General features: G+C 36.1%; 1 protein-coding gene across 6 annotated transcripts in view; it reads right to left on the bottom strand.

Annotated features, from left to right (window-relative positions):
- The window catches only part of LOC118697731 (ankyrin repeat domain-containing protein 26-like), a 47,767-nt gene that overhangs the window by 19,494 nt on the left and 15,764 nt on the right, over window positions 1-12,509 (bottom strand). For 5 of the 6 annotated variants that reach the window (XM_036400577.2, XM_036400578.2, XM_036400579.2 and 2 more), the window contains 13 exons: window positions 11,854-11,965; window positions 10,330-10,358; window positions 10,163-10,229; window positions 10,034-10,078; window positions 7,853-7,935; window positions 5,234-6,217; window positions 4,186-4,394; window positions 3,434-3,583; window positions 2,463-2,496; window positions 2,171-2,309; window positions 1,516-1,729; window positions 1,040-1,223; window positions 501-647 (listed from right to left, as the gene is read on the bottom strand). In XM_036400577.2, the coding sequence (XP_036256470.1) occupies window positions 501-647; window positions 1,040-1,223; window positions 1,516-1,729; window positions 2,171-2,309; window positions 2,463-2,496; window positions 3,434-3,583; window positions 4,186-4,394; window positions 5,234-6,217; window positions 7,853-7,935; window positions 10,034-10,078; window positions 10,163-10,229; window positions 10,330-10,358; window positions 11,854-11,965 (2,397 nt within the window). The remainder of the gene's footprint in view (window positions 1-500; window positions 648-1,039; window positions 1,224-1,515; window positions 1,730-2,170; window positions 2,310-2,462; window positions 2,497-3,433; window positions 3,584-4,185; window positions 4,395-5,233; window positions 6,218-7,852; window positions 7,936-10,033; window positions 10,079-10,162; window positions 10,230-10,329; window positions 10,359-11,853; window positions 11,966-12,509) is intronic. The other variant, XM_036400581.2, reaches the window with a different exon arrangement.

The raw sequence follows: 12,509 nt of genomic DNA, 5'->3' as shown, positions 1-12,509 counted from the left end.
CCATGATTGCTTATTCTCCTTCAATTATTTTAACTAGTATTGAGAGTTTTATTGCTGATCTTCTTTCATAAAACTTTAATATGTGGAGGCGGAACAGAACTTCATACTTCAAGCTTGATCAGGGAATAAATAATTTAAAAAACCCCAAGTAATGGGAACACAGAGTGTCAACTTCCTTCCTGGCCAATCTGGATGTAGGTAGCTAGGTGTTTCAATGCTAGAAACCTCAAAAAGTGGTGATAAAATGTCAAGGAAATAAAAACAAGACAGTGTAAAAAATGGTGTAAATAATGTTTTCTTTTAGCTTTCTACTTGTACATACAGCGCTGATACTGCTTCTCAAAACTTTTAAAGACATAAGGGAAAACAGAAGAGGTGTTTGCACAATAAAATCACACTGTAAATAATCCATCAAGAAGCAGAAAAAAAATTATAAATTTTATTATAACTTTAGAACAAACATAGTGAAATTGAATTAATTAGAAAAAAAATCTCCTTACATCTGAATTTTTTCCTATAGTTCTTCTTGTCTCTTCTTCTAGTTCCTTTTGTCTCCAAAGGTGGTTGTTCAAAATGCCTTCTTGCAGGGCTCTGGCACTCTTTTCCTGAGAGAGCTGTCTCTGTGTTTCATCACGCTCATCTTCAACCTACAATAATACAATTAAATTACTTGCACCTTCAGAAAAATCAAAGCTAGCAATATTGTTCCACTCTCCCTTTTATTCTTTTAAATAGTTTTGCTTTCCAGAGTTACAATAATCCATCTATAATTTTAATTTTCTTCTGAAAATTAAGAAGAAATACAGAATAATTTAGTTATTTTAATTATTATTTTGAAAAATAACTCAAAGTTAGGCTTTGAAATACAAACAAAAGGGAACACACTACTTGGAAATCAGCTGTTTGCAAAATCTGGCAATAGTTACCCAATGCCTCTTCCATGAACACAGTACGACTTCTCTAGGCATACTGGAATACAACACCAATTAAAAGAAGCAGAAAATAAAAAGACAAGTGTTTAAGTCATTGTCTAACATACCTGTTTGAGGAGCTTTCTCAGTGTTACTAACTCAATTTCTAAATTCCTTGATTGTAACTCAAGTTGCTGTTTCTCCTCCATCTCTTTACAATATTGCTCTTCTTTCCTTCTGAGTTTTTCTTTTGTTTTCTCATATAGTGTTTCTAGTCTGAGCCTCTTTTCTTCTTCTTGTTTCAAAGTAAACCTGGGAATTAGCAATATAGTTGAGAAACTAAAGCACTAATACAAAAACTAGATATTCTACACTATGAACTCGCAGAAACAACTCAAAACATAAAAAATGTTAAAAATTTTCAGATTTTGTATTTTTACTCGAATTTTTAATTTTTTAAAAAATTCTATCATCATTCCATTATCTATGGTATCACGTTTACAGTATATGGAAATAAACTATTGACTGTTTTATCATTTGTAAGTTTATCTAGGTAAATATACTGTTACAAGATAACACATTATCAGAACACAAGATTACATACTTAAGGCTTTGGATATCACTTTTCCATTCCACTTCTTGATGAGCCAATATGGATTTCAAATCTTGAGTCTCTTCTGCTATTAATTTTGATTCCTCCTTTTCACTTTCCAGTTTTTTTACTTCTCTCCAGACCGCTGCATACCGATTTTTTTCATGCTCTATTATTTGTTCATATTTAAGAAGTATGTTTTGAATTTTCAGTAAAATAGCAGAACCTATTTTGAGATAGAGAAGACAAAGTTGCACATATGCATAAATACCTTCTAATGTGTAAATTATTTGATTTGGTGCAGGTGATAAAAGTTTTGGCAGTGGGAAGACTGAAGGAAGGCAGTGGGAGTTCTCTATGAGAAAAGGCCAGGGCTGGCCCCATTCCAGACAAGACAATGGACCAAATGCAAGGGCACAACTGAGCCTTTCAGCCATGCTGGTGGCACCTCATAAAAATATATTTAGGAGAAGACAAAACCACCACTCAGGCAAAGGCAAAAAATAGGAACAGCTGCTCTGTACACACATGTCAGCGATGAAGGGGGTGGTGGGGAGGTGTTATCCTAAATATAAATGAACCAAGATACCTAGGAGTGCGCACAAAGAAACCATGTTTCAAAAGAAAAACTTGTAACATCTGAGGAAAAAGTGACTTTAGAACATACCTGTATGATCCACAGTAAGCTGTTCTAAGAGCAACACAGCCTCTTTGTAGGTGGATGTTGGTAACTTGACGTCCTCTGATGTTGTGTCAGATGAGTGAGTTAAATCGAGGTCATCAGTTACATCCATGTGTATGCTGACCTACAAAAAATACAGTATTTTCTGTATACAACTATGTAATATTACAGATGCATGAATGACTGATTCTTTCATTCACAGTCCATATCTGATTGGTCCCATCTGAGTGATTAAAAGCTGATAAAACTATTTATCAAGAAACTAATTTTTCAGTACCTTGTTCTTTTCATTCGCTGTCTTTGCTGCAGGTCTGGAAAACAGAAATGTATTTCAGTTCTAGAATGTTTATCTTGCATTAAGAACAATATCTAAAGTTGTTTTGAAAATGTAATTTCAGTAGGGAATGAAAGTAAAATTTAATACAAGAGTATTTTTAGACGTAGGTGAATACTGGAAAAAATTATCATCCTTATTGGAAGATTATTTTTTTTACTGGATATTAAGCAAAGAGTTGAAATAACTGTTCATTTAAAGTGACAGGAATCATATAGCTACAGACATGGAGATATATAGATACATAGTTATGTGCATTCCCTGTTTAATACTAGAGGTTTCGTTCCCTTCAGTATTTAGACTCTTTCCCTTAAGGTCAAAGAACTGTAATTTTAGATTCTCTAATATACTTAGGCTGACTGGAGTGGAGTTAATTTTCTTCAGAGCAGCCCACACAATACTGTGTGTTACATTTCTGACCAAAACAGCGTTAACAACACACCAGTGTTTTAGCTATTGCTGAACAGTGCTTGTATCCTGTTGACAATTTCTGTTTCTCATTTTGCCCCTCACAGTTAAGTCTAAGTAGGCAAGAAGTCAAGAGGATATACAGATGAAGGAAAAAAAAAAAAAAAGAAAAAAACTCAAACCCTAAGATGCATGTGATGAAATAGCAACTGTGTTCTTGTATAAGTCTCTCTCCTCCCTTTTAAAAAATACATGTTCACATATACACTGACCTTCAGGTAATTTTCCAGCACTTGTGCACATTTGTCTTTATAATGAACTTGGGTAAGATGTTCAAAGCACATAAAGCAAAAAGGTAGTGCTTTGGAACACAATCAAGTCATATTGTCACATGAAGGAAGAAAAACCACTGTGCACATCAGGTTCACAAAAAAACTTACCTTTAGCCTTAGGTCAATTTTTATCATTAATTAAGTTTTAGTCATAATGGTTTTTATATTCAGTACCTTTCTTCCTCTTGAGATGTTTCACTTGAAGTGCTATCATCTGGTACTCGAAAATTATTCCCACTGGAAGAGCTCATCTGCTGATTAGCCTTCTGCTTTGAAGTCTGTCCTTTATTATTCTTTGCAACATCATGATTCAGGGAAAGTTCACTACATTAAACAGGAAAAAAAATACCACTTGAGTAACTTTACAGAAAATATTTCTTTGAAACAGACATAAGATGATGTCAGAAACTCAGATCTGTCAGATCTCAGAAACAACTGAGATTAAAAATATCTCTGATAAAATACAGACTTAACTCCAAGGATTGTGGAGTATTTAAAAGTATTTAAAAAACTTGCCCTAGGAATGAGGGGGGAATGTGGAACCTGAACGAGATCCAGGCAGTATCTTATATTCACATTACATGAAGTATTAAGAGCAGAGATTCCTTTGAAGGACAGACAGGCAGAGATTCCTTTGAAGGACAGACAGAAAAACCCTCCTGCTTATGATTTCATAAAAATATCAATGCCTCCTTCAAACTTTTAATATTCATTTGGTAATATCTTTTCCCTCTTCCTAAAAAAAAGTGTTTTTCTTAAATGTTTGTGAAGCAGTGGTCTGCTCAGTATTGCTTTCAGTATCAAAGAAACTGCTTCAACTAGTACAATATTAGAAAACCTGAAAGATACTTAAGAATTCCTACAGATATGAATTAGAGATCATGTCTTTAGTTTCTACTTTCATTGGCATTTTAATAATTTCTGACCTTTCCTCAGGTGAAAAATTCTTGTGGACTTTTTCTTCTGTAGTGTTTTCATCCTCCATTTTCAAAGAGTCATTCTTCTTTAGTGAAAGCTTTTCTTTCATTTGCTGATTAGTAATGTTGGCTGGTGGTGTATTTAATTTATCAACATTTTCCTCTTTTGCCACTGTCTGTGTATTGAAACTTCTTTCTGTGTTTTTTTCCTTCTCAACCTACAAAAATTAAGTTAAGTTTCAAGTATTAATCAGTCTTTCCATAAAAGAGAAACACAATATCCAAGACTGAGTAACTCAGCATTTACCTCTGAAGAAGTGCAAAATGAAAAAAAATATAGACAAGTATTTTCACAAAAATTACATTACAAAATGTATTGTTATTGAAAGTCCTTCAAATTCACTCATGATCCTATGATGTAACAGAAGCATGGTCCTTAGAAAGAAAACAACAATGTATCTTAAACCATGAACAACAAAAATGCAAAAGCATTACTGACGGATTAAAGAGTTAGAAGGACTGCACAATGTTTGTTATAAAAACAGAAATAAAAAAATCAAATGGAAGTGTGCTTGGTTACTGCTTCCTCCATGGAGGGTAGGCAGGGTAGCAGGGCAAAAGATGCCAAACCCACAAGTAGAAACATCTCCACTCACAGCAAACAGGAATTTAAGTGAAGGGCAATGAAGACACACCATGCAGAAATCACAGCAAATGAGAAGTTCAGTCAAGACCCTGTTCAGAAGCTATTTTCATTCTTTGTTTCAGAAACAAAACTGATTTAATTGTGTGCAATTCTTTTAATGTCAATGAAGTGATAACTTCTTACACTGGAACTGAGTGCCACATAGTGTTAAAGTGCAACAATAGCACATTCTGCGTTTTCTGAAAAAGGGGAAAAGGCAACTCTCCACTGCTGTCTTGATTCTTAAGTATTTTATTTTCATTCAAACAACTAATTTGCACAAAGCTTCTTCATTTAATGATGAATAGCTGAAGTGAACAGGACCATTGATATGGAGAAAGACTAAAGAATAAGGAGTAGCAGGTGAACTACCTCTTTTTGCAGCTGTACCTTCTCCTTCTCCAAAGCCAGGAATACTGCTTGCAGCATTCCTACCTTACTCTTAAATCTTTCCATATCTCTTTTTAGCTCTTCATCAAGATTCCTTTCCAGCACGTCACAGGATTCCTGAGCACTAATGAAAAGACTTTCAGTTTCCCCTATATTACTGTTGATACAGCAGTTCTTGGGAACATCATCATTAAATCCAGAGTACTTTTTAAGTTTCATTTCTGTTACAGAATGTACACTTTCATCCCTTGCACAAACAGGTCTTATTTGAGGAAGTGCATTAGAAATGTCACCCAAAATACTTGATTCTAAGCTATGTCTCAGGCAGTAAGCAGGACCTTCCTCTGCACTTTTACTATTTCCATTATCATTCTCTTCTGTTTCCATAGTAGGCATTTTCTTTTTCTCTCCTTTAGCTAGAGACACCTTTCTGTTATCTACATTGTTAATGCCAACTGCTTCATCTGTATTCCAGGTATCTTCTACATATGTCTTTAAGCTATTTTGATCAGGAAGAACACCATGACTTGGAAATACAATTTCCATTTTGGGTATTTTTCCACCTAGTGTAGGTTTAATATCCCCAAATTCACCTTGGCTTTCTAAATTATTACTTGATTCTGTCACAGGAGATGAAAAAATGTGAGAACTCCTCAATTCTTCACCAATGCCATCTTCTGGTATTTCTTCCACAAGTGAAGCAGTTTCCCCAGCTTCATTTTCACCAAACAACTGCTTCAGCTCTGCTGTAATGTTTTTGAAATTTGTTTTCAATTCCCTTTTCTCATTTTCAACCCACATTCTTTCATATCTTTCTTCCCAAGGTTTTAGATTTAAGTCCTTGTCAGCACTGTGCGATTCCTCATTTTTTGTTAGGGCTTCCTGATGTGAAACTTCTGCTTTGTCAGTCTGATTTTCATGTGCTGTGTTTTCTATAAAGTTGGTAGTTTCTAAAACATATTTATCCTTAAGTTAACAGGTACAGACAAAAAGATTACCAAGAAAAAGGAAGTTAATCTAGGTAATTTCCATTGCAAACTTATCCTATCGTGTAACAGAAATAACAGCATCAAGATATTCTGAAAACAAATTTTGTAACATAAATCAAGGGATACTAAATTAAAGGTTCATTGACTCACCTTTTTCTTAAAAATAAAGGACTTACTAGCTACTAGGACTTATTAGAGACCACAACTTTTCTAGGAATGGAGTTGTCTAGACGAGGGTTACTTTCACCTTCAGACCTGCTTGCTTTTTGTAACCAGTGGCCTTTGTTAGAAAGCAATTTATTTTTTCATGTTTTATTGCTTTAATACCATTTTTCTTTGGAACTGCCCATATTTCTCACCTTCCTTCCTCCATACTGTCTGGCATTTTACAATCCCCTGCCAGCTAAGCTATGCAGTCTTAATGAACATGACAACCTTTTTATTGTCCACAACATGGACAACTGGGCCTATTTCTTCACCCAAGGTACAGGAATGTTAAATTTCATTCCAAGATCCAAAGAAAAGCATTTATGAGGGAAACCTGTCCATTCCTTCCCTCATCCCAAAAGTCAGGAACCCAAACTTAGGTGAAAACCATACCATGGCTCACTCAATGCCCCTCAGTCTCCCCCTGTCCCTGACCCCACACCCTGCTCCTCACAGGCTCCTTCCCCATTGCTTCCTAGTGCCTTCCATACAGGCCTGCAGCCTCAGTCCCAAGGGGCTAAAACCATTCACCTCCTCTCTCTCATTAGCCAAGCCCTTCTCTCTGCCAAATTCCTGCTTTCAGGACAGGGAAGGAGCACCTCAGCCAGCTCCCATCTGTCTCAGCCTCACCCTCCCCCAAGTTCACTGCCCACCCACTGCCACTTCCAGTGGGCCGAAGTTCCATGCTCTGCGTGTCAATATTAAGCATGGTCCTTTGTCACCATACCTGGGTGTGGGGTAGAAGTGATTTGCTCCACTGTAGCTTCAGGTGCTACAGAAGACTCCAGACCCCTCTATCCAGCCCTGTCCCTCTCCTGTTGTAGGCCCAACACAAACAGGATGTCTGCCTTAATCCTGTCTAAAACACTCTCTGAAAAAAACCTTTTTGAACACTTACTAACATGGTCAAAAAAGCACATATTTTGCAGAGACAGGGAAAGCACTGAGGTCACAAAATTTAACTTTTTTTTGTTTCTTCTTCTGTTACTAAGTGGAAAGCCAGGCATACTTAATCAAATAGATCAGCATACTTATAGACAAATTTCCTTCTTTACTTGAATGTGCATGTTGCATAGGGAAACAAAAGAATTTGACTGCACTGTTTCTCAGCACTGTGCAAAAGGAAGAACACTGAACAAAGTCTAAGCAAACCAGCGGGAAACAAATTAGTATAACAGCAAGTATCCAATATAACACTAAGGATTGTTCCCCATCGTAAGAAGACTGTATTCCATTTTACTTCAGGCTGTTATACAACCTTTATCTACAGAATTCTCCAGAATTACTCATTGACTGGTAAGTTTCCTTCACTTTACACATATATAACATATAATTCTTTGCTTTACAGTGTATAATACAATTTACTGTTTCAGGCTCCTAATTCAAAACCTTTGGTGTTACATACCCACACTCCATAGTTTTCAATGGCATCCTTATCTTCTTTTTCAGCTGCTGATGACATATGAAAAATAGGTCCTGAGTACTCACCTACAATGAGAAAACTATATTTTGATAACCAGCATGACCTAATACTACTTACATTTAGAGTGCATCTTGAATCATATTTGTGAGAAAAATCTTAACACAAAATAATGCATTGCCTCTAATTTGTGACCTCTTAGAGACAAAAATTACCCTAAAACAGATTGAAGATGTATCTGTGTACATTGCTTTCTTACAGGGCATTTAAAGGAAATTTGCTGAAAATTGCTGCAAGTGGTGACAAATTAACCAATCCTGTTTCTTAAAGGTGCATTAACTTGATCTTTCTCTTTGAAACACTGTAAGCTATACAGTAAATAGTTACATGGTTCCAGCAGCTGTAATTTCCCTATATGTATATGTGCAGTACACAAAAAATCATGAAAAAAAAATCACAGCTTTGAAATATTTTAAGGCCTCAGCTTTACTTTGTCCATGAATGAAATGTGTTTCTAGACATGGATCTGGACTGAGTATTTCAAACTGCTACCTTATCTGTTGCAGAATGGAAAACTGAGACAGACTTGTGTAATGCTGAGAAACAATCCATGATCTCAACACTTTGCTTATACTGTTGAAAACGGATTCCACTCTTCCCCCTCTCAGAATTTCTATATAATATGGGCAGGTCACAAACTTCTCAGAGGTATTCACCCAGTCTGGCAGCCTACCCTGAATCTCTGTTACACCAGAGAACTGCACTCCAGATAATCCCAGACACAATCTAGAAGCAGCACCTCACTGTCATTGTTCTTGTGGAAGATACATTGTACACTTTCAAGTGACAAGCTTCCAGAAAGAAATTAATCTTAGCAACTCAAGTGGGGAATCTAAAAACAAGAGATAGAGGCTTTTCACCCTTATCACTCTGCACCTCCTCTCTTGCTCCATAATGCCATGGATTCTACACAATAGCATTTCTATATACAAAGTTTCACTGCTAAAGAGGGACACAATATCCTTCCTACAAAAAAATGAGCCAGACTGAGAAAAAACATAGGTATCCTCATAAAAATACAAAAGGGCACAACCTCACTTCTTGGCATTTTCTGCCTTAGGTGAATACTTTTGCAAGCCTTCATTCCTTGAAGGGTTCTTAACATTTGATACAAGAGTCACAACTTAATGTCTGAACTCCTCAGTCAATCAAAGGTCTCCAGAGGTCCATTCTGACCCAAGTTACAGTGTGAAGTAACAACCTTTTCCTCCCACCTCACTGCTGGGTAAAATTTGAGATTTTTTTGTAGATTTCATTGTTGGGTATTTCAGTACAAGGCATTACACAACAGTCATTAGTGGATTAACAGCACTTATTTCACAGGGTTGCTATGATGATCTCTTGATAACTGATGCATTTCAGATAGTCTGATAAATACTAAAGACAATAATAACAGCAATAATTAGGGATTATCTAATGATAACATTCTACAAGGAACACAGGCATTTTTCCCTTTTCCTTGTTTTTCAGCAAGAGGTGCTTTAGACTTCACTCATGCTTATTAGATATCCCAATACCAAGCTGTTTGCTGGTATAGATGAAGGCTCCAGCCAGCAGTACAACCAGACAGATGTGCTGGTGGTCAAGGAACATCTGTAGGTAGCACAACAGAATTACTGCAGAGGGTATCCTAAGTTATCATTATCAAGACTGCTGTAATCAAAAGCAACTCTAACTCGCATTTAGTCTTGCCCATCAGAGAAGTTTTCAACAGCAGCTATGTTGAGTTTGAAGTCTCAGTCTTCAAGTAAGATTTTAGGATCTTTGGAGCCCATAAGATCTGTTTCACATAGTGTTTAACCAATCTTGAAATTTCTGTGTAACTGGCAGAGAACAAGGGAAAAGGCAGGAAAGACACAAGGCATCAATGCTCCTCCACCTTCAGGACTGCCTGAAAAGGGGAGATGACAACATGTATGCTGGAGGAAGCCTACATCATGGAAGGGTAGACTGTAGGAGGGAGCAAACATGTACAGGTGCATATTTCAGTAGTCCTTCTGCTTCCAGAACACCTTGTTAGAACGATTAATTTAAAATTAAGAGAAGATTTGCGATTACAATGTGTCTGTCCATGAAAGAACATGACAAAGGGACGGTCATGAATACCTTCAATATCCTCAACATCTTCTAAATCAAATTCCTGCAATAGATCTGCAAAAGATGAAACAGATGCCTTATTAAATACTCCTAAAAGATTAAGAAGCCAAATCCAGAACTACTTAAGGCAAATATTACCTGATTTCTGCTGCCTGTTTTCAGGAGAAGTTTTGTTCATTTCCAAAGAAGAAGTGGGAGTCTTCAGCTATGAAAGAGAATTCAATGTTAAAACATCAAATTCAAAGCAACTACTAACTATTTAATGAGCAGAATAAGTAGTCAGTCTAACATGAACAAATACTTACCTTTGAATTGTTGGGTTTCTCCAAAAAGCCTGGAAGTGAAAAATATTTTGGGAAATGTTATTTTTTTAAATTGTGGGTACATTTTACTCCATTCAACATCAGTAGTTTCTACAACTAAGTATTAGTCACAAGCATTATTTCATCAAGAGTACAATACTGAACATTCCATTTACCTCATCATGCAGCATGTGTCTTAGTATACAAGAAAAGAACAATGCATACTTCCCATCATACACCTTGGATTTAAAAAATGATTATCACATAACTAGGACAATATAGGTGAAGCAGTAAGGTCATGCTTGTTAACAGAACAAGATTAAAATATTTAGTTCTTTTGAGGAGCTGAATCCTGCTTTCTAAAAGGATTATTTCAAAAGCCAAAGCTGCTCTGTTGCAATAAATGATCATCAAACAGTACTACGACTGTGATTATTCTACAAGTGCTTAATACTGAGGAGCATTTTCTTTTCCATTGATGGGACTAAGAAAGCATGGGTGCAGACAGAGAAACCTCATACATATCTAACAAGGTAAAATCAAGGCAGTTTTCATCAGATTGTTGTGGTTTAGCTTGCAGATGAACAACAGAAACAAATGTTGTCTGGTTTTAATCTACATTTATAGTATAGTTCCAAATATTTATTAAAATTTTGTTCAATATTAAATAATTTCCACACCCACACAATCCCACCTATACTTCTCAAATCCTCCGCTTAAGTCATGTTATGGTTTGAGTCCTCTCACTAAAGAAGTATATGAAAGGATACTTAGAATTATTAAGAATGGCTCCATGGCAAGAATTTTTTATTTAAATAAAATTGTTTATACTTTATATTTTAAAAAATCCAAACCAGCATTAAAAAACAAACAGTATTCAATTTCAGTAAACCTGGTGGTTCAGCAGTGTGGAAAGACCTTAGAAAGATTACCGTAACCACCTTTCACCATCTTTTCACACTGATCCTAAACCTGTCTTAGTAGAATTCTTGTCTAAGCAGAATTCCGTGACAAATAGTTAACAACTACATTTGAAACTCCTGAAAACTTGTAAAGTTTTGCTCAAGACACTCAAGAGACAGTGTCATGAACTCCAGGCAGAAATCCTCAGCAAAAATCCCTGTACTTGTAGTCCTACTTTAGCTCCTAGGCAAAGCAAAACATAAAGTTATCAAAATGCTATCAAAGGTTAAGCCAGGGGCAACAAAAATGCTAAGCCAGATCACAGCTGTCTTCTGCTGCATTATCATCTAAGAATGGTCAGTCCTAGTAGACATACACTGTCATCACTATGAAACAAGAACCTAAATCAAAAAAACTAGATACTCACTGGAAGAACACAAATAATGCAAAGAATTTCCTTTACAAACTGGCCAGCAAGTGCTGTGATTAGTTAACAAACAATTGAAACTTCATAGGTATGGTTTGCACTCACACCGTGACAGCATTTCTAGGACAGACACTGATAAAAGTTTACTTTAAGCTTATAAATGCTTACAGACAAACATTAGCCCACCAGGAAGTTACCATTGTCACTTTCCTCTGAAACAAACTGGGAGCATGTTCCATGTCTCTCTGCAGCTGGGAGCAGCACACCACATGGTATCTTATTTGGCATTTCAGAATCCGCCTGTGTAACCTAAAACACATGAATGAAAATTAGTACAAATGCATTTTCAACTCATTTCTATATAAAAAGTTCCCGCTAAACCAATTAATGTAGCACGGTATCTAAGTGTATTCTAGATACAAAAATGGTTTTTAAGGCCCTTGGCAACAATCCATCAAAACACAGTATATTGGAAAATCACAGCAATTGTGTTAGTTTTCAGATCTTAAGCAAAAACTTCATGCCACTATTCTGCCACCCTGACAAACCTTGACAGACTGGATAACCACAAACAAGAATTTACATGGTAACTCAAGATATAGGTTGTGAACCAACAGCTACATGTCTGCAGTGGTCCAGCATTAGTACTGAAATTGTATATGACATTCAAGCTGGTACTGACATTCCCTGCAGTAGAGAATGAACACAGTGCTGCTCCCAATTGCAAGAGCCATTTGGACTGAACAAATATTAGCAAGGCAGAGCTTAAAATTACCTTGAAACTAACAATGTTTGAGCCTTGTATTTTTAAGAAGGGGATGGGAAGAGTTCTTTTTTCTCAAAAGAAGAGCCA

The sequence above is a fragment of the Molothrus ater genome, chromosome 5 (assembly GCF_012460135.2).
Source record: "Molothrus ater isolate BHLD 08-10-18 breed brown headed cowbird chromosome 5, BPBGC_Mater_1.1, whole genome shotgun sequence".
In the NCBI taxonomy this organism is placed as follows: Eukaryota; Metazoa; Chordata; class Aves; order Passeriformes; family Icteridae; genus Molothrus; species Molothrus ater.
This window is presented reverse-complemented; position numbering and strand designations above follow the sequence as displayed.